The sequence below is a fragment of the Corapipo altera genome, unplaced genomic scaffold (assembly GCF_003945725.1).
Source record: "Corapipo altera isolate COAL_440 unplaced genomic scaffold, ASM394572v1 23b, whole genome shotgun sequence".
NCBI lineage: Eukaryota > Metazoa > Chordata > Aves > Passeriformes > Pipridae > Corapipo > Corapipo altera.
This window is the reverse complement of record NW_020884885.1, coordinates 8,416,737-8,439,553: the sequence shown is the minus strand read 5'-3', so window position 1 is coordinate 8,439,553 and position 22,817 is coordinate 8,416,737. Positions and strand designations below refer to the sequence as shown.

The 22,817-nt window shown below is 42.5% G+C and overlaps 1 protein-coding gene across 1 annotated transcript; it reads left to right on the top strand.

Annotated features, from left to right (window-relative positions):
- The first annotated feature begins 8,265 nt into the window (after positions 1-8,265).
- VPS18 (VPS18, CORVET/HOPS core subunit) lies at positions 8,266-18,286 on the top strand. Its single transcript, XM_027642349.1, has 5 exons — positions 8,266-8,440; positions 12,227-12,368; positions 12,562-12,653; positions 13,368-15,238; positions 15,960-18,286. The coding sequence occupies exons 1-5, from the start codon at positions 8,350-8,352 to the stop codon at positions 16,686-16,688; spliced, it is 2,925 nt and encodes a 974-aa protein (XP_027498150.1). The 5' UTR covers positions 8,266-8,349; the 3' UTR covers positions 16,689-18,286.
- Positions 18,287-22,817: the final 4,531 nt, after the last annotated feature.

The following is a 22,817-nucleotide window of genomic DNA, read 5'->3' as shown; positions in this document are numbered from 1 at the left end:
TCTTTAAGCCAGGCACAGTCTAGAATGCTTTTCCCTATGGTTGACAGAAAGTCACAAGTGCTGCAACCCTTCAGATTCAGTGGACAAAGCATAACCACTCTTTGGAGACAGCCCACAAGCTTCCTGGGAACAAGAAGGAAGAAGGCTTTTTCTTTGCAGTTTTCTCTAGCAGTTTGCTTTAATCAACCCCTTCTGTGTTTTTACACAGCCACAAAAAAAGGGGATGGTATCAGAAATTAGACTGCTGCTAAAACATGTGACAGATAGTCTTGCTACAGCAAGTGGCTGCAGTCTCAAGGGACTGGCTTGTATTAGATTAGCTTTTTCTGGTGCCACGCTCTTCAGTGCTAGTTCAGAGCCAGGTGACAGCTGAACTGCTCCAGAAAAGGCAAAAAGTGCTGCAACGTGTGAGGTGTGGCTCTGCCTCCAACGGGACAGGCAAGGACACACTACCCCAGGGCAGGCAGCGCACCAAGTGAGGACCTTGCAGAGCTTTTTCAGTGCACTTCAGACACAGGCTAACATTCTGTGAACTATGACATTTCCATTCAATCAGAAGAAATGAATGTAAATGAGGGATTATTCACCAAATTGTTCGCTGTTAGCAGTAGCAGGGGGAAGAGATGAAGCTGACATTTCTTGTTTCCTGTATACTGCTTACTTGGGAATGGATGTCCCTTAAGAAGATATACTGTTGCCCCACTCCACTGTTTTTCTCTCATTTCTCTCCTAAAATTTCTTCCTTCTGAGACCATGCTCTGAGACTATGCTCTTTTTTCCTTGCAGCTTCTGACAGCCGTTGGCTGACACACACAACTTGTCAATGAGCTTAAGTGATTTTTAATCTATATTTAAACTAAGTGATTAAGCAAACAAACAGGGCAGCTCCCATGGGTTCATTTCTCAGGTCTTGCCTTGCTCCTGACAGTGAACCGAAGATGCAAGTTTAGTTTCACAACACAGGGAGGAGTCAGACATCTTGGGTTTTCTAGATTTTTTTGTACAGTTTAGGGTTTTTTGCAGTGAAACTCTGTCCCATTCCCTGAGCTGCTGAACCGACAGCCACAGGGACCAACTCTGCCACGTAGGTAGCAGGCACAGCAGGAAAGCCCCACTGCATGCTGCTTGCCTGACATGCTCCTCTGCCAAAATCAGCTGTGTCTGAGTGGGAAATACACAGTCTGCAAGGCTGTATTTTGCCTCTCTCCCAAGAATTATAATTAGTACAAATTATGATGGTCTTTCTCATGATGTGAATTCCCATCCACCAGGAATTAAGTGCAGAAGGTCAAACTCTTTTCAGGCAGATCAAATATAGATTTCAGGTACTGTTAACGTTTAGCTGTTACTCAGATGAGCTGCACTATCATGTGTAGCTTCTAAAATGAAATAGAAAAGCTGCTCCATTAGAGTACAAAGTGATTTACAGTGGAAATAAATCTATATATTTAGGCAGTGTGTGATTGTTACCATCAAACAAACTTTATACATCTGTACAAGTCTTGTTTTTAAAAGAAACAGTCATTTAGAGGAAGACACTTCCTTTTCTTCCTTTTTCTAATAATTATAGCCATTTTTCTCACTGCTCGTGTGGAAGGAGAAATTCACCTATTGACCAAATTAAGACCAGTACATAAACCAATTTGGATGAGGAGGAAACTAGGGCTTGTCCCTTGTGGGGACAAAACTATGGATCAGCTCAAACTATTCCACATAGTTTCCCTTCCGAAATGCAGTGTTATAATTTTGGGAAACTGTGACACTGGACTTTTTTTGCAGCTACTGGTCCTGACTTCATGGGCTCCTGAGAAATATTTCACCTCCAACAATCTCTTAGTCTTCACCTCTGACAACGTTGTCTTCTGCGTACCTGGCTGATATTCTGCTCCCAAGTCTTGTCTGAAAGTCACAGACTGGAAGCCACTATCATTTTTGCAAAGCCTACCGATTGCCTCAGAAAAAGTATCTCATGTTATGGGAGTTGGCAGAATTCAGTTTTAAAAATATTAGGGCTCCCTTCTTACCAAGAGAGAGGGAAAAAATTATCAGCCACTCTTAACACAGTAGTGAGCAAATGCAGCCTTCAGCGTTACTTGCATTTGTGCAGGTGGGCTGCGTATGTCAGTATGCTCCCTTTGCAAGTGGTGCCCTTGGATCACATTTCTGAATCCTTTTATGGTGCTGTGCAAGAAAAACCTTAAATGATGAGAAATGGGGGGACGGTGAGAACAGGTGACAATGTCATTGTGCATTGGGGCTGGTGAGCGGGGATCTAAGACTGAGGATGGGGCTAAACTGGAGTACAGGTTCCAGAGCAACCTGGGTCCCGCGATGCCAAGGGATACGTTGAAGAAATCAAGATACAGCCGCTGCCCAGCTGGTCGCATTCATAGTCATAAGCAATGAGACAACCAGTGCTGAGTCACCCAGTGTTTTGTCATGCACCTGAGTGAGTATCCTCCCTGGGAAAAATCAAGCGTAATTACCAGTTAAAAGAAGTGACAGACAAAAGGGTGAAGACAAGAGCCTGAGCCCAGTTTTCCCTTGCGGTGTGCCTTGTCTGGTCACTGCAACCTGCAGGAAGTGATGTCAAATGCTTCTTCATATCATTTTCTATCAACTTCACAGCCACAACACAAAAGTCAGTGAAAAATCAGGCTGTGGCTATTGACAGAAAAATTACTACAACTGAAATCAAAGGAAAAAATATTCTAGTATTTGCTTTCCAATATAGAGTTCTTGATGGATAGGAACTCTGTAGTTTCTGAGTTCACAGCAATAAAAATACTTTACAATTCTAGAGCAGCTAATGGGTACTTCTGGTGTGAACTAGAGATGTGTGATTTTGAAATACCTTTTGGGAAAATAAAAAAAAAAAAAAGGGAGACAAACAACATTTAATACAGCTCTCACTATCCTGGCCTTTGAATTACCCCAGTGCTTCTTCAAAATAAGATCATGCTATGGGAGATGCACAGAGATGTTCTGGTTCATCTGTTCACTGCCACTCTAATTAAATGGGGAGGCAAAGAGCCACAACAATTTAAGACTGCAGAATAATAAGTTTAAATGACATGACAATGTCACTAGCTCAGAAAATATTTTCTTAAATGTTCCAAGAAGAGACAAGCACCTGTATTGTACTAAGCCCCCTTTTCAAAGAGAAATTCATTTCCCATATGACTTGCACAGGAACAAGTCCTACCTCTCATCTGGTCTATAAATAATTTAGAAGTGTGTTGCCATCTGCTGGAGAAGGTACATCTTTTAATACATCAACTGATAAATGTGAAAGAACAGGCAAGATTTAAGGCACTCAAAGCCCTTTCTTTAAATCTGAAAGAGAAACAGCAAATTTCAGACTACAGACAGGTTGGGAGACAATGGTCTGAGCTTAATTTATTATTATGTCAATCAATTAGACACTTTATCAAAAAAGAGGAGTTAACAGTTAACTGGAATGGGCGAGGGAATTAAGAAGAGGAAAGTGATAAAGTTCATATCCCCACTGTGAAACAGGGAAAGGCAGGCAGTTAATGCCAAACAGTGAGGAGCTGGGTTGAAGAGGGATTGCTAGGAAAACCATAAAATGCTATAAGACCACTGTCTCAACCAAGTTACCAGTTTCGGCTCTCAAGTTTATCCTTTATGGATCTTCCTTGAAGATCAGAACTGAGGGAATAGCTACAGGGTCTTGGTGACCAGAAAAAGGTTCCTGTCCTTTTTATCCTCATTGTAGGACTGAGAGGTTACGTTCTAGGTTTCCATGGGGCACTCAGTGGGCTTACAAACGGCAGAACGATCTGGAATGCATATGTAGCATCAACAGACCTTGGTAGTTCACTTGCTGGAGAACTTCTTAAGGTGTCAGGGTATGCAAGTCTGCAATTGCTGCTCTGGCATAATATGGTTCCACCCAGCGTTTACCAGTCTGCAGGAAGTCTGCTTCTGACAATGAGTTTGAGGAGCTTGGGAGGTTGGTTAATCATTAAGAGGTGGGCTCTGGCAAACTCATTGTTAGCTTTGATCTCTTTCAGGATAAATTATAACTGTTGTATGGCTCCCCATGTAGGTTTCAATTCAGGTTCTCATGGGTAACTGTGATACCCATGGATACACAGCCACTGCGATTTCTTTTACTGCATTAATTTGTACATAGCATTCAAGTGGTCACTCAAAAACACTCCCCTTCTCCTGGGAGAAAGTCTCTTGATTGGATGGAGAACACAGGTATCTGCAGCACTATCCTCAAAGCAGGTACAGGGGTGTCTGAGAGCCTGACTGTCTCTTTGTTGGTATCTTATGGAGGCTGTTGGATTCAGGGAATTACACCTATTTGCCTATGGCTTTTATGAATGCAGTGTATTTTTTAAGTTGATCACAGCAAAGGAATATTCTATATACAGTGAGGTGGAACGATGGTCAGTACTGCATCTGTAGTGGAAATGTAAGAGGAAGTCCAGGGTTTAATTCAAATTATAATTGTGTCACTAGGTTCTGCCCTTACCTCTTCCCACAGCCACATCTTCCGGCTGTCTCCTCTGCATCAGCATTCATGTTTGGATTGTGGATCACATACTCATCTGAGGAAGCCCAGATTCAGACAGGCTAAATATTCTGGAAGTCTGGACCTTAGACACATTATATGTTTGTCAAGACCATTATCTAGAATCTGTTCCTCAAGACAGCTGAAGAGATTAGCATGTCATACAGCATCTGGATGTTGATAGCTGTGTCCATAGCTTGGAGAAAATGTTAACTGTGTAAGTTAAAATTACTGCAAATTACTGCAGCTGTGACCACAGTCACACCAAAACAAGACCAGGATTTAGGTTTCCAATCCAAACATATCACCGAAATCACCTAGGTTCTCTCCCACAAATTCCTCTTCTAGACTTATACCACTGCTACACACAAAATGTAATCATCTGATTCTCCACACATTCCTGGTGAATCAAAGAGCTGATAAATCTTTTGCCTGCAACCCTTGCTCTCCTTTTCAGAATACCAAATCTGTGAATGTAGCACTGGGATAAAATTATTGTATATGTTTGTAAATTAAATAATCACAGCAGATGATAGTGTAGATGGACAGAGCAGGATTGTGGGCCTGGATTAGCTTTAGGCTGGTGTTTCATTTCCAAATAAGGTGAGAATCTGGCTTCCAATTTAACCACACTAAAATCAGACACAGGTTTCTCATTAGCTATCAGCCCTAACAGGCTATAACATCTGCCAGAATAAGAAAGAAAATCTCTTTCATTGCTGGATGTGACCAAGAAAAAAAATTATAAAGATATGTCCTAATCTAGGCTTTGAGTGGAAACAGCCCATAGAGCTGGACACTGAGAAATTTGTGCAAAATGTCAATTTAGCCTAATTTCTAGATATATTTCAAGACAGTTTACTTCCCCCTTACCAAATAACCCTTCAGTCTTCTACTGCTAAAAATATGACGAAGAAGAGAAAAAGTATGAGCATCATTGTTGAAGGCAACAGGGGGAGACCTCACCTGAAATAAGGGGTTAAACGATGCTAAGCCCTGTTACATAAACATAAGCTGAAGCTGCAACTGATGCAGAGAACTACTTGGATGCTCCAGGAAACTAATCACCTCATCTTTTTAAGATGAGAAAGGCAGGAACTTCTTGATAAATCCTGGATTTGGTACATCTGAATGAAGGCTATCATTGGTTATGACTTTTGCAGAGGAAATGAATGTTCTCAGATGTCCTGTATGCTAAAGGACAGTGTTTGAACAAGAACAAAAGGATTCAGACTAGCCACAGCTTATGTTAGGCTGGAAATCAGAGCTTGAAATCAGAGTTTGAAATCCTGAGAGCATTTGGAACAGGTACAAGCTGGAGCAGTTGGGGGAAAAAATACCCACGCTCTCAGACAGAGCTTGACAGGACTAGAGAAAGGACTATATGATGTGGTATCTGCAAGAGTGGGAGAATGGATCTGATAGTCCAAGAAGTCCCTTCCTAACTCATTACCCTAAACCTAATGTAATTTGTATGTACCTTTTAAGAAGCTGAAGAACAGTTGCTGCTTATGATGATCAGGATGATTAGACAGTAAAAGAATGTGGTTTTGTTATTTTGGCTCAGAGCTGCCACATAAAGAAGCTGAAGAGCAGAAGCTGGAACTGGGTCTTAGCTCCTGCCAGTGCTTGCGGGCAGGCAGAGTCAGCAAAAGCAATGTTCTGTTTTTAGCAAAGCAGGCAGAGGTGACCCTGTGGAGGCATACCATTGGAGCCTCCAGGAACCCTGCTAGCGTGGGACCTGCATATTTGGCTAAGCACTCGGGAGAAGGCCTGAGGCTGAGTGATGCAGACCACAGCCCTAGTTTATGGGAGCGAGGTGTCCAGTAAAAGACTAGAGAAAAAGGAGATATAACTTAGTGCAAACCACATGCCACTGCTGCTAGTGGTGCCTCACTGCCACCTGATGTCCAAACTAAGTTTGGGAAGACCTCGATCTTGTAATGGATCCCTCCGTGTTGCAAACTGTCCTGTATCCTGTGGGACAACATTTCTCTGTTCCTTCCAGAAAGTGAAAATTACATCTAATATACAGTATAAACTCACAGTATAGTATATAGCATACATATAGTATACAGCATACATATAGTATACACATAGACATCTCTATTCATTTTATATAGCCTGGAGGAGACTGAGGGGAGACCTCATTGCAGTCTACAACTTCCTCATGAGAGGAAGAGGAGGGGCAGGCACTGATCTCTTCTCTGTGGTGACCAGTGACAGAGCCTGAGGGAATGGCCTGAAGTTGTGCCAGGGGAGGTTTAGGTTCAATATTAGAAAGAGGTTCTTCACCCAGAAGTGGTTGGGCACTGGAAAAGGCTCCCCAGGGAAGTGGTCGCAGCACCAAGCCTGACTGAGTTCAGGAAGCATTTGGACAATACTCTCAGGCACATGGTGTGACTCTTGGAGATGGTCCTGTGCAGGGCTAAGAGTTGGACTCATGGATCCTTGTGGGTCCCTTCCAACTTGGCATATTCTGTGATTCTGTGAAACTCAAAGGGTTGTATAAAAGATTAGTATTTTATACATTGTTATAAATTCCGCTAGTTTAATCTAGTAGGTAAAACTGTAAATAACAATTGTTAGCACACCAGAACAAAAGAAACCCTCAAGTTATAAGCACTATTTAGCGATGCAGAAGCTGGGTCCAACACATTTAGTCTAGAAAGCTGGGATAAACTTGCAGAGCAAGTCTAGTATAGTTCAAGAACAGCTGGATCCCCATTTGCTGTGCCTCAATCATCATTCTAGCAATAGAGGCAAGATTTTACCACTCAGTACTACACAAGAGCCACGACACAAGAGTTTTTATAGAAGTGTTTAAAAACAGACAATCCCTAGTTGCAGTAAGTAGAATCACTATGAAATACTCTGTTTGGAGGACCATCAGGACTGATTCTAGTGCTGCACACTGTTGCACTCAGAAGGGATTTCTCGTGCACACAGCTGCACGCAACAGGACAGCCTCACCAAAAAATGGGAAAGAAAACTTTCAAACCAGAGCTACAGCTTAGAAAGCCAGCATTACTTTGTTACAGCACCAGGTACATGGGGGGGTATCTCTGCCTATCACGCACATGGAGATTCACATTTCTATTGCTTATATCCAATTTATTGTATGCATATGTACTTACATTCTCAGAAGTTTATGCTTATTTCCAAGAATCTTTATTCATATGTTAATTAATTACATAGATCTTATTACACATGCACACATATTTGGGAAGGGGTCATTTGAGGGGTCTCTAGTATTCATTTGGGATGGTACCCTACCTCTTTTTATCGTTATTTGGTCACAAATACAGGTTTACAAGTTTGGCATGGTTCTATCTTGTTATATTCAGCAATGAAACCAGACTGTCCAACTCCCATAGAGGAACTTCTGGTTTATTACTGGCATACCAAACTGCCGATAAAAGATCATGTGATTATTACTGACATATAAAACTCCTTTGTTTATTTGAGCAGGCCCTTTCTTATTTCAACAGAGGCTTTTTGGCATCAACGGCAGCGAGCAGAAGCCGCGGGCACTGCACGGAGCCCAAGGCCTGGAAGCAAGGGTACAGGACAGTTAGCCATTCTCGGGGGAAGGTCAGGGACACGAACGTCTGGGATGCGAATACAGGCGCGACTAATTCCAGCGCCATTTTGAGGAGGGAGCGGCCCTTCCCGCCCGGCGGGCCCGGCCCGCAGGCGCGGTGCGGCCACGTGACGGGTCAGCTGAGCGCGGAGGAGCGGCCGGCGCGGCTCGGGGGGCGCCGAGGCCGCGGCCGGGACTGGAATCGGTGTCGGTGTCGGCCATGGCCTCCATCCTGGACGAGTACGAGGATTCCCTACACCGCTCCGCCTCTGTGCAGCAGAGCCGCGCCAGCGTGGGCATCCCGCACTCCGGTAGGCGTCCTCCTGCACTCGGCGGGGCCTTCGGTGTGCGGGTCTTCCTGCTGAGAGCGAGGAGGCGAGTGGGCAGCTCCGGGTGGTGACTAGGATGTGTCAGGCTGTGGGGAGTGCTTCCAGGAAAAGGTGTATCGCTGCGTGTGTGTCGCACAGCTTTCAGCTGCGATTTGTTTCTCCGTTGTTTGCTGTGTGAAATGCTTTGACACAGGGAGCACCTGATTGCTGGTGGAGCACAGGGGTGATGCAGCGCCTTAGCAGAACTGAGGTGGTGCTGCCTGTGGGAGGGTCTGCACGGCCCCTGTGCCGTGCGGTGCGAACACGCGTGCACCAAGTGGCGTATGCCTTTGTAGTCACAAGTTATAACCAACCACACCTCAGCCCTGCCCAGCTCAGAGCTGTGGTAGCTGGTTGAGAACATTTCTTCACTTTGCTTCTTTTTTTGTCTCCTCTCTGAGGAAGCCAGCTGTTACGGTGTTATGGATATGTGCACAGCTGTACCTGTATGAAGATAGTTTCCTAACTCAGGGGCAGTTTCCGAAGACTTCATTTCTTTCGAGTGGTTCCCTTAGGCTGACTACATGATGGCAAGGTTACCAAGAAAGCAGTCTGTCACTATTAAACTTTTCTGTCAAGATCTGTGAAGCTTTGGTGTACGGTCCTATTCAGGGAGGTGTCCAATTGATGTAAAGTGATGGTGTTATCACCAGTCAGTTGTTTCTTTCCTGTGAGAGAAAGCAAACAAATGGCAGGAATATTCCATGATAAATTCAAGCTTTATTAGGTTCCATAACCATTCCCTATTAGATGCCACCATTCAACATTTTGTTGGGTGTGGCAGGGAAATGTAGGTTATGAGATGATTCTGTTCTATCTGGTATTGTCATGGTAGTACCAGCTGCTGTGCAGAGCTGGCATTTTTGAGTTACAAGTTTGGAAATACATGGACACATTCTTTCAAATTTTTTCTTCATATAGTCTTGCCCACTGTGAATCTTCAGGGAAACCAGGTTGTGAGGTTCATATATGCAGTAAGAATTGATGAATTCTGTCATGCTGTGGATATTATTGAGTGTAAATACACTGGCAGAATTACTCTGAGCCTAAGTACTGAAGTAGGTATGTTCCTCTTGTTTGTTTTGACATAAATTGTTATTTTGTATTGTAATGTTAGATAAAGAATAAGTGGCCTGAAGAGCTGTTGTGCAGAACAGTGTTGGGAGAGGCTAGGTCACTGAAAATAAATTTTCAAGGCCTTAGCTTTTCTTCTTGACTGCTGCAACACCTGTCTCCAGTCATGGCTACTTTACAGTTGAGAAATCTGCCTGTTTACTGACAGTTGATGTTGGCAAAGGAAATTGGGGAAACTGGTAAATGGCAAAGGCACAGCCTAATCAGCATTTTAATTATTCTTAAATCAGACCAGACTGGCAATTTTTAATAAAACTTGGGCTGGTAAAACTTGTGGGCAATCTGAAGTTTAAGCAAATTTATTTTGGAAAAAGATACAATAGTTAATTTCCTGAAAGCGGTCCATAAGGTTAGATTGGAAATTTTGGAAGATATTGAAACGTATTTCTCAATTTCAGTTAGTTGTCCCCTGCATTTGTTAAACTGCAGGTATTGTTTGTCAAAGTTGTAGATAACCAAGCAGTGACTCTCTATCCAACCTAAAGTCCTGCTGCATTGTGTATTGAGTGTGCTTCAAAGTGGTGCTGGTAGTCCCAGCTTAGAGAATGTTAGGCCTATGCTCTGTAGGGCTGAAGTAGTATGTTTTCTCTCAGATACAATTCCAGATTTCTTTTTTCTTTAAGTTTACACCTTCCTAGTTAACTGGTTTGGCCATGGACAGCCTTAATTTGCTCTAGCTCTTCTGGGGTTTAATCATCCTGTCCAGGCTAACTGCTGCATGGATCTGCTTGCTTTAGAGATCCTTCACTTGCATATGGAGCAAAGCACATGTGTTAACCTAGCAAAGTATCAGTCTGTGTTGCTTCCAGGATTGAGGTAGTTTGGTCAAATTGAGATCCTCTGTGGTTTTCTTTGACAGAGAGTTGTGTAAGACTTTGTGCATATGGAAAATTCAGTCACTGGAAAAACTCGTGGGACAGATGTGGATGAAACTTTGTGATAAGATCTGTTGGTGGATCTTACGTTCCAGTATTTTGTTAATGAGTATCATCATCTGGGTTTGGTTTTATATGAATGTGTTCTTATTTTACAGTTCACTGGGTTATCTGAGCACTTTTGTAGTTTTTTGCTTCCTCATAAGGAGACCATAGAGAGTGCTGTTCTCATTTAGGAGTAGAGTGGCATGGCCTCTTCAAGTCCCATGTTTCTTGGTGCTGAGGTCTACCCATGTGCAGTGAAAACTAAATCTGGTGTGCTGCTTTTCTGCACTGCCATGTGTATTAAAGATTCACCTGTCTTAAAGTTTGTTTGTTGGCCGCTTGCCTTTGGCTGGGCTTTTGCAATTGTCATAGCCAAAGGAACTGCATCTTGTGCTTTGTCCATCTGTACTGAAGATCGTAAGAGGTTTTTAAAGCATTATACCTCTAAGATTTATTTATTTATTAACACATTTCTCCAAAAGTCTCTCAGGTCAGACTTTCTCCATTCTCTGCCTTTCCCACCTAGATCTCTTTTATAAATAATCCCTCAACGTGCCTTACCAAGTATACCACATTTCCCAAGCTGGCTGGGACTAAACTGACTAGCTGAATACTTAATTAGTCACATTAGTTAACTTGCTCTGGTTGTACACATGCCCATTTTCAGTTCATTGATTTGCCAGGTTTGCTTCTTTGGGCTTAAAACGCAGCATGTGTCCTATAAGGTAACTGTGTCTTGTCAAACCTCGTAACTCTAACCTTAACTTCATTGGGCATTTCTTAGAATTCAGGCATGGTTTTTGAAAAGATCTGAGGATAGGTTAGTCTGGCTCCATGTTGGGATTTGCCATGAAATGATAAACCAGTCTAAATGGGTCTTGGCTCAGAAAGTGATTTATGACACGGCTGGATCACTGATTCAGCAATCACCAAGTCTTAGCTGTTGTTTTGGCCCTAATAAGTAGGTCCCATGCTGTCCTGCAAAAGCTGGAAAGTTGCAATTGGGATGGTGCTATGGTTGGTAAACAGGGTTATGGTAAAGACGTCTTTGTGGCTCCAGCTGTGTTCCCATAGCAAATGATCCAACAGACTTCTCTCTGCGATGAACCCCACGTGGCTTTAAAAAAAGCTTTAGCTTGTGTGTGATGGATGTAAAGTATGGTAGCTCATTCAATTCCAACATGGAATGAGAGAGAAACATATTTCAATTAACAGCACAATGGTCTCTGGAGTAGCTTCTATGGTAGTGTCTACTCAGAGCCCTCTTTGTGCTGTGTGATACCAACCATTCTTTCCTGTCTTGAAGAAATAAACTGTCAGTCAAGGAAAACAAATTATTATGCGATTCTACTCTCATTTTCAGCTCTTTTTGCAGTTTATGTGACAGTTTTCTGGCATCCCCTGCAATTCAATGTGCTTTCAAATTAATACTTACAACAAGTCTGCAGTTCTGTGACAAGACAGTAAAGTGTATTATTACTTTTCTTTCCTGTTATACATATCTACATGAGTGCTGTTCTCTGTGTTCATGCTCCATGGAGCATGCATTTTTCAGTAAAACTTGGAGCAGGCAATGATCCTTCTAGTCTTTTAGGTTGGATTTTGATGCAGTATGGGATTATTGTTGCGGGGTTTTGTCTTATTTAGTTTTTAAGTGTTCGCATTCTTTCTCCAGGCTATGTGAATGCACGACTGGAGAAGGAAACACCAATATTTAACAAGCAAAGGATTGATTTTGCTCCTCCAGAGAAAATTAACAGCTTAGTGGTCTCCTCTAACCAGCTCTGTATGAGCCTTGGCAAAGACACCATTCTCAGGTAATGCTGCCAGAGTCCTGAAGTTACTACTTGTTTTCCCCTGCCTGTTTGTTTGGGTTTTTTTCTTAAGTTATTAGAGAACTTATATTTGCAAACTGGATAAGAAGCCATGAGCCAAATATGGAAAACAGGTAAGGAGTTACATGTACATGGACTTCTGTTGGAAGCACGCTTTCATGGTTTCTCTTTGTAGGATTGATCTTGGGAAGCCAGATGAACCTAATCAGGTAGAGCTGGGACGCAAAGATGAAGCCAGAGTCTACAAGATGTTTTTGGACCACACAGGTGAGGCAGTATATTTACAGACAGTGGTCAGTGGTGCAATTCAGCATGCATAACAAAGCTCTGGTGAAGTTTGCTTTCTGTTCTGTATATAAGGAGAGCAGGTCAATCTTCTGGGCCAGGCTCTGTTGCCCAGGGACCCTGCTTACTGATTTGCCCTTTTGCTAGTAGCAAAACACTGGCTTGTCGTGTCTGTGTTGTGTTTCAGAACTCTCTAAAATGAACACATGCAATTAGGCTGTTGTAAGCAAGGCTGCTAAAGCCAGTGAAAGGAAATTTTTGGCCATCACTCTGTGCTGTGTGGTTTATATAAGGATTTTTAAAAAGGACCATAAAACATCTGCAGTTTGTAGCCTTGACTGATTTTAAAAAACTAAATGAAAGTTTGGAAGGAGATGCTTGTATCTCTCACCAGCTCCCAGGTGTAGTATGGAACTCTGGGAACTGTTTACCCTTAGGACATTTATTGAAACACAATAACTTCTTGCTAAAACATCTGGGACTAGTAATGTAAGTTTGCAACATATGGACTACCATTCTGATCCAACATGGAAATCCCCCACATTCCTGTGAATGCCTGGGAAAGTGTTGGATTAAGTATGTTGATATTAGAATTTATCAAATGTTAGGATTAGAAGCCTCAGGAATTTGGCTTGCTTAGGCACAGTCTTAATTTGTTCTCTCCTTCTCTTTCCCATACCCGTCTCCTGTTGGCAGGCTCCCATCTCCTGATTGCTCTGAACACCAGTGAATGCCTTTACCTGAACAGAAGCGTTCAGAAAGTGCGGGCACTCTCTCGCTGGAAAGGACACTTGATTGAAAGTGTGGGCTGGAACAAATTTCTTGGTTCAGAGACCAACACTGGGCCCATCCTGGTGGGGACATCCCAGGGGCAGATCTATGAGGCTGAAATCTCTGTCAGCGAAGGAAGCCTCTTCAGCACTAACCCTGACCAGTACTTCCGACAGGTCTACACTCTGGAGGAGGAATCAGGACCTGCCCCAGTCTGCTGCTTGGAGATTGAACGAGGGATAGAAGGGAAATTTTTTATTATCGCAACCACTAGGAAGAGACTCTTCCAGTTTGTTGGCAAAATGCCTGAAGGAACAGAGCAGCAAGGCTTCAGCTCCATATTTGCTATGCATGCTGACCATTTGCCCAGCTTTCGGGAGTTTCCGGCCAACTTGGGATTCAGTGAGATAGCCTTTTACACTCCAAAACTGCGCTCCAACCCACGCTCCTTTGCCTGGATGATGGGAAATGGTGTTTTATATGGTACATTGGATTATAGTCGTCCTGATTCCATTTTGAGTGATGAACGGGTCTGGGTTTATCCTTCTGATATTGACATAACTGTGAACAAACCAATATCCATTGTACTTACCCAGTTCCACTTCCTGTTGCTGCTGCCTGACCGGGTGAAGGCTGTATGCACTCTGAATGGGCAGGTTGTTTTCCAAGATCTCTTCCTGGAGAAGTTTGGCCTGCTGACGTGCATGATCAAAGATCCCACAGTCCAGCAGATATGGATCCACACTGAGAAAGTAGTGTTCCGCTACCATGTCCAACGGGAATCTAGAGATGTGTGGAAGATGTATATGAATATGAATAAATTTGATTTAGCTAAAGAATATTGTAAGGACCGTCCAGAGTGTCTAGATATTGTACTGGCAAAGGAGGCAGAGCACTGTTTCCAAAACAAAAGGTATCTAGACAGTGCCAAATGTTACGCACTGACCCAGAACTACTTTGAGGAAATTGCTCTGAAGTTCATTGAAGCCAAGCAAGAAGAGGCCCTGATGGAGTTTCTGATTAAGAAGCTAAGTAACCTAAAACCTTCAGAGAAGACACAGACCACTCTGCTGACCACGTGGTTGACGGAGCTGTACCTGAACTGGCTGGGTATATTGGAAGGAGATCCCTCACAGCGAAATCTCTATTTAGATACACGGGAGAAGTTTCGCACTTTCCTGAGCAGTCCTAAAAACAAAGACTGTCTTTTTAATAATCGGGCATCTATTTATGAGCTGTTGGCAAGCCATGGCGACACAGAGCACATGGTGTACTTTGCAGTCATCATGCAGGATTACGAGCGTGTAGTAGCTCACCACTGTCAGCATGATGAGTACGATGAGGCTCTAAATGTGTTGTCCAGGCACAGAGACGAGAAGCTGTTCTACAAGTTCTCTCCAGTTCTCATCCAGCATATTCCCAAGAAGGTAGTTGATGCTTGGATTTCTATGGGCTCTAGACTGGATGCCAGGAACCTCATTCCAGCCCTTGTTAACTATAGCCAGAGTGCCAGCACCCAGCAGATCAATGAAGCCATTAGATATATGGAGTTCTGTGTCTATCAGTTGGAGGAAACCCAGCAAGCCATTCACAACTACCTGTTGTCTCTTTACGCTTTATGTCGGCCAGACTCACTGCTGTCATACCTGGAGCAAGCAGGAACCAATCCAAACAGGATCCACTATGACCTGAAGTATGCATTGCGCCTGTGTGCAGAGCATGGGCACCACCATGCATGTGTCCATATTTACAAAGTGATGGAATTATATGAGGAGGCTGTGGATCTCGCTTTACAGGTGTGTGTGTGTCTGTGCATGCTATGATATACAGCAATGTAGCTTATTCAAGTTACCTTGAACAATGGAGCATTGAGAGGAACTGGACGGACTCATCAGGATTGAAGCTGTGCAGCTAAGGCTAGGAGGAAAGACCTGTCTCTATTAACATACTTCTATGCTTTCACTATTGTTTTAAGTAGACAGCTGACTGTTACAAACCGTAACTGAGGGTAGGGGCGTGGAAAGCACAAGGGGGAGTACTGTCTGTCTTAAGCTCAGTGTCTGACATAAAATACCTTTAACATATCTGCCTTTATGCAAGACTTGTATAGCTACTGTTAAGGATTCTAATTACTTCCTGTTCCTAGCTGTGAAAATTGTCACAGAAGAATGCCTTCGTCAGCTTAATCTGACCTTCACTGAGATGCTGGATTTTTTTCTATTGGCCTTGCTATGTCTTAGCTGAAATGTGTGACCAGCAAAGATACTCTAACATGGATTTGCCCTTTTTGTGCTGGGCTTTGTTCTCCGTTGGGTAGCAAGCGAATCATCATGGGGGGATACTAGTGGAGAGGAGAGATGTTTGACATGTAAACAAGGAGCAGGTCTGTAGTGCAGTCCTAGGCAAAGAGAAGTTTTCTGTTAATTCCTCCTATAATGGACAGCAGGCTTTGAAGTTGAATGGTGGATAAACAAAGAGGGAAACTTAACTCTGTTTCCTTGTCTGTCCAACTTCTAGGTGGATGTTGATCTTGCCAAGTCCTGTGCAGATCTTCCTGAAGATGATGAGGAACTCCGAAAGAAGCTGTGGTTGAAGATCGCTCGGCATGTTGTTCAGGAAGAGAAGGATGTCAAGAAGGCAATGGCCTGCCTGTCCAGTTGTGCCCTGCTGAAGATTGAAGATGTGCTGCCATTCTTTCCAGACTTTGTCACTATTGACCATTTCAAGGAGGCAATCTGTAACTCACTGGAGGACTACAACAAACACATTGAGGAGCTGAAAAGGGAGATGGAGGAAGCCACACAGAGTGCCAAGAGGATCCGAGAGGACATCCAAGAAATGAGAAATAAGTATGGATCTGTGGAACCTCAGGAAAAATGTGCTGCTTGTGACTTTCCACTTCTAAACCGCCCTTTCTACCTTTTCCTGTGTGGTCACATGTTTCACTATGACTGTCTCCTCCAAGCAGTTTTCCCAAACCTTCCTGCCTATAAGCAGGCAAAACTTGAAGATCTTCAGAAGAAGCTGGCAGCTACCAGTCAGCCATCCAAGAGCCACCATCGTCCCAAGGATGCAGATACCATTAGCCTGGGGAAGGGGCAACAGAGTCGGGAACAGATCAAAGCTGACATTGATGATATTGTGGCAGCAGAATGTGTGTACTGTGGTGAGCTGATGATTCGATCCATTGACAAACCTTTTATTGATCCTCAGAAGTATGAAGAGGAGATGCAAAGCTGGCTGTAGTTTTTCCGAATCTGCAGCTGTCAGTGTGTGAGAGTAGTTTTGTTCACAACTTGTGAAACTTTCTGTGGTGGCAGTGTAACCTCCAGGAGCAGGAACACGGTGGCTTCTGTGGAACTCTAAGGAGAGGTGGGGGGGTCTTTTTATCAGGATTACAGAGAAGTAGTCCTGAAAAATGGGGAGATACAGCTATGGCTGTTTAAGAACTTGAGCAATAGTTAGAACTAACTTACATCCTGGAATATATTTAGTAGATGTTTGCTGCTTGCAGTTCTTCTGAGGTTCTCAATGGGAAGCTAATGGAGTGTCTTGTCCAGAAGGAATTGGGAATAGCCCATGATTTGTGTTCCCTGTTGTGTGGTATTTGTTTTGGTGAAGACAAGCTTAAAGGGAAAGATAGTGAAGGACACTAAGCAATGTAGCCTTCATTTATCACTTTCAAAGCTGGAATTGTCATCTGTTTCCTTTTTGCTGAGAATCTATAACCACATACATGGGAGGAACATGAAAGGACAAATGCTCTTGCATATGTATTTTGTAAACATCATGCTACACAAATACATGTTTCTATGCAATGGTGATGTAAGAATGTGTATAATTCTCAAGCAGGAGTGTCTCACAATACACTAAAATAATTTGCCTGCAATTCAAGATGTGTAATTCTCTTTCTCACAAGCTTTATGCACAAGCCTATCCATTTGAATTTTCTCTAGGTACTGTTTCTGGAAATGCTTGTTCACCCATTTCTCCTTCTCTCCATGCTGTTCCTACTGTGACTGCCTTTGTATAGCGGCTCTTGGTTTTGTCTTCACCCCAAACCAAAATTGATATGTGCAGTAATAAGGTTTCAACTGATGTTCTGCAAACAGAAACACAACCTGTTTGTATTATCCTGAAGTGGTTCTCTTCAAGCTGCACTTGATACTAGACTAGAGATCTAGTCAGAGTTTCACTCAGTCGTAGTCTACGGAAAAGTTCTGTGCTGTGAAATATTTCTTTGCCCTTTAAAGCCAGTACCTTTTGCTTAAAAAGTCTTTTGCTTTCCTGGTAGTATTTGATACTTTCTGGAAATGGCTGTAAGTCACTGCTTCTATCTATTGCTCCAATTTGGAAAATTCTTCCCAGAAGACAGCAATCACTACTTGTGAGTGAGGGAACAAAATATTTTCTTTAGAGATTTAACAAGGGTTCCTTATTTATTTAAAGAAAATAAAATTTTAATTAAGTTTTACTGTTTGGGCCTGAATCACAAAGGTAGTAATTGACAGAAGAATTGAGTGTTCTAAAAGGAGAAAATCATACTCTTGTAATTAAGACAATAGAAAATACTGTCTTCTGAAAAACCTTTTCAGTTCTTTCATATGAATGTGCTTGTCTTGAGTACCTCTCTCAATCTCCTAATCTCCCTGTTTATAGGGTTGTAGAAATGGGTCTTCATGTTAGTATAAATTGGTGTCCTCAAGGATCTGACCTAAGAATTATGGTAACAATTCAGAACTTCAGAAGAACTTCTATGCTTTTATTGGGAACTAGCCTGGAATGAATGAATTTTATCTGTGTAAAATGACATGAGTAATAAAGAACAGATCTGACGGTAGGAAGACCTGAGGTTTTGAAATCCTCTTTCCTTTGTTGGAGCCATGGGAGTCTTGTTACCACCTGGTGGTGTGTGTTTCTTGGTTTATCAGAAACCACTGTTTCAGTGGTTCCATTAAGAGGTGGCTCAGAAACCCCCACATGTAGTTTTCTTTGGCTCTAGGAGTGCGCACCAGATGCATATACCACAAATCTCATGCTTCCTCACCATTGTTAACTGAAAAATCATTTACGTGATTTGTTGTCAAGGTTGTGGAGAGTGTCACTGCCAACAAAGACTGCAGCAGTGATTAAATGACTGGTGCCAGTAGTACAGGAAGCTACATAAAGGTATCTTTTGAACTTTCTTTGCATTGTCACATGTTTCAAAAGTTTCAGTAACCACTCGTGCTTCTTGGCAATTTTGCAGTGTCACTCAGTGAAAAAGGTAAGAGGGTTTGTTTTTTCGGGAGGCAAGTGGGTATGTGGTGGTGGAGGGAAGTGAACTGCTTACTGTTCTCCCATAAATCTAATCTGCAAGGTCTTTCTCTTTGCTTTCAGAATAGTGTTTTTATCTTTTCTTCTTGTAATTTCAACATAGTTACATTTTAGGACTCAGTCCTTTGTTTTTTTTAGCTATGAATGAACTGTATACCAGCTGTTACAAATGGTGTGGCCTTGGGCTTTGTCCTTGTCTGTGTGAATAACCCCTACCATTTAGTTTAATGCAACTAAAGAACAGCATAACCAAAAAGGTGGGTGGGACCCCCAGCCCTGTGTACCCAGAAAAAATACCTGTAGCTAGATCGACACTGAAGAAATTTAATTGTGCAGGCAAGATCTAAAGCAAACTTGTGCCTACTACATCACCTTTTCTAGGCCTTGAGCAAGGGATGGGGGGGAAATACTCAGAGTTGGGGGAGACAATGGCGAGTGTGTGTGTTGAAAGAGTTTGCAGAGAATTTCAGGTGCACTTGCTGTTGATCTGTGTTGTTGGAAGTAGCTAACTGAAACTTGGAGAGCAGTGTGTTCTGTCTCCTTTCGAAAAATGAATGCCCAGGCTGGAAATTTAGAAAGGCAAATTCTTAACAAGCCACTAGATGTCATTGCTGTCCATTTAAATACTGAGGTTTGCTGCAGAGAGCTAGAGGTGTTCTGTAGCAGAAGAAAGAATAGTACAAAAGCGAGGAACTGAACCAGGATCCCAGCGCCTTTGGAGGTGTGTGGATACAGACCTGTAAGGTAGTTACTGGAGGTAAAGATGTTAAAAAATTGTCTTTAACTAAAAGGCAATTTTGTTCCCAGATCACTGTTTTTCAGGTTTTGAGTATCAAAAGATGCATTTACTCTGTTAATTAAGTAAGTATCATAAAGTTGTAAAATCATTTATGTTGGAAAAGACCTCTAAGATCATCAAGTCCAACTGCTCACCGAGCACTGCCAAGTCCACCACTAAACCCTGTCCCCAAATGCCACATGCACATGCCTTTTAAATACCTCTCAGGATGGTGATTCCGTCACTTCCCTGGACATCCTGTTCCAATGCCTGACACTCTTTCAGTGAAGAAATTTTTCCTGATATCCAATCTAAGTCTCTCCTGGCACAACTTGAGGCTATTTCCTCTTATCCTGTTATTTGTTACCTGGGAGAAGAGACCAACCTCCCCCTTGCTACAACCTCCTTTCAGGTAGTTGTAAAGAGCAATAAGATCCCTTCTAAGCCTCCTTTTCTCCAGGCTAAACAACCACAGTTCCCTCAGCCACTCCTCCTAAGACTTCTGCTCCAGACTGTTGTTACTCTTTGGACACGCTCCAGCACCTCAATATCTGTCTTTTGGTGGGAGGCCCAACACTGAACACTGTGTTTGAGGTGCAGCATCTTTTGTTAACTGTATTGTAGTGTAAGTTCCCTACAGACCTAGTTGATTTAATAAACTGTAGAGAGATCATCCTTGGGCTTGGAGTTGCAGTATCTGGTGGCCTCGGGCCTGGCCATTTTTGCTTGCTTCCTCTTCACTTTGTCCTGACAGCAGATGCACAGACTGTGAGCCAGCTCCTTAGTTGCCTGAGTTCACATTTAGTGTGTCTTGTTGAAAGCACCAGTAAAGCTGGATTTGTAATATGATATTGGACACTGACTTGCATAAACAGGTAAGTTAGTATGTTTGCTTTTGCCTCTGAGTTGGGGGGTCATAATCCCAATAAAACCGTAAGTGTGGGAGTAAGTACATCTTGTACTCCATCAAAATAAGATGTTGTAGTTTGACTCAGACTGTAGTCATGCATTAGCATGTATTTCTTGGAATGGGTAGTTCCCAGTCACCGCTGTACTGTCAATGTAAACATATAGACTGTCTTTGTTTACAAGTGCAAATTCTTAGTTTCTAGTGGGGTTTCATTCCTTGCATCACTTCATCCAACAAACCTGTACTGAGCTGTGGGAAGGCAGAATAAAACTAGGCCTCTTCCTTGCAGCAAGAATGCTGAGCTGAAATTTTAGGTTTGAAACGTACAGGACTTACAGTGGTTTTTATTTTTAATTTGTTATTATTCAGATGCATTAAGTATTTTTACCCAGAAGAGATGGAGTACCATGTGATTCACTGTGGTATTTGTAGTGTTTATGGGAGAATCTTAAGGCATCTGCAGAGAGAGGCTGGCAAGGATCTTCTGTCGTTTTTGTACATCAAGGAAGGGACGCCCTAGAAAGGAAAGGGAATGGTGGTTTCTGTAAAATAATTTGGCCAAACTTTATGTATCTGACTTCAGGGAGCTTCCCCAATGAAACTGTAATATTGATGGATCTGTACTATTCACACTGAGGTACTGAGGAAGAAAAAATTCATTTTCTTTGGAGTAAGAATTTTGATAAAATTGAAAAGCTTAGGCTTGAAAGTGGAACATTACAGGGGTGCCCTAAATTTGCAGTGAATTATGTATGGGTTCAGCTCCTAAGCTGTCTGCTGTCTCTGAGTGTGCCTAGTCCAGACTGGGAACCCTCCAGGATTTGAGTTTCATGCCTGTACTGTTATTTTGGAGGTGTGTGATACTTCCCCCTCGACTCAGTGTTTGGTTTTTTTTCACCCCCAGATTTCATGGAAAGGCATCAGGCTACTTATTTAGAGAATAAGCTTTAAGGCAACCTGGCCTGCAACTGCTTTCAGGTGAAAGGAGGGGAAAAAACTTGTTAGATCTACGTGTTGAAACTGGCTGGGATGGAGAGAAAAAGGGGCTCAGGCATTTCCTCCCTGTAATGGCCAAAGGTATTGGAGGCAGCTTGTTTAACTAAGACTGGATCCTTAGGAACAGGGAAGCTACAGGAGCACTCTAAAGTTACAAGTAGAGCTGTAACTGATCCTACATACTCTCTTTGTCATGGTGGGACAGCTCAGCAGAGGACAGTTTCCAAGTTGCAACAAGTCGGTATTGGGTTCAGACTTGCCACAGAGCTTCACGACCCCTATGATGATGGTGGTAGAGCTGTTTGAATTTAACACTTGAGCTGCAGAGCTTGGCTGGTGCTGGAATAAGCACAGCTTGATGTGTCTGTAGAACATCAGGCTGTCTCACTGCACAGAGAGGTTTTCATCATATGCTTCCAAGCACCACATAAATATCCTTGTTTTGTAAAGGAGCATACAGGCTATACCTGATATGTGACAGATAGTAATTTTGGCATTTCCCTCCTTTGCAGGAATTCATATATTCCTGCTGTGCTGCTGTGGTGGCTGTAGGCTGTGTTGTCTTCAGAAGAGGATTAGATCTAGCCTTTTGTTTGTTTAACACATGGTTTGTTTGCGTCTTCTGAGCTCAGAATACTATTTGTTGGTAGAGGTTTATTACAATTGAAAGTATTCAGGAGAAGCTGAACCATAGCCTAGCCCTCATTTCATATTGAATTGTTCATTGTAGGTGGCGGCTTATAGAAAAAGGGTTGAACAACTGGTTTGGTATCTAACAACAGGTATTCTCTACTTCATGCAATTCAATTCCAAGTGCCGGTCACTTGGCATGGGGCATGATCTTCAGAACACAGCCTGAACTTGGAGGCTGCTGGACTCTACTTAAGCAGACATCTGTGTTTCCCAATTAGTCAGTTATTCAACAGTCTTTTTTCATCTCTTTGTGTGTACATACTGAATAGATTTTCTAATAAATAAATTACTGCAGTGGAACTGGGTTCAAAATAAAGTTGTTCTTCAATCTACAGATTCTTCTTTTATTTTCTCACATTTATTAAAAGCAAGGTGCACAGTGTGGTTTTGAGGGATGTCACAGACAAAGAGCATGAGGGTTGATGGATTATTTCTTTAGGACTGTACAGACTCTACATGACAATTATTAGCAGCTGGCCTGACTGGGTTAGGTGGCTGCTGTATTGTTTTTCACCATGTGAACAAGATACTCTCTGGTAAGAGCCTGTGAAGTCATGAGTAGTAAAAAATTGTTGGCTAATTAATATGATTTTAGCAAAATAGCTGTTGTCCAATTTTTCTCATAGTAACTATCAACATAATTTTTATCTAAATAAAATATTCCACATGTAGCTGAACCATA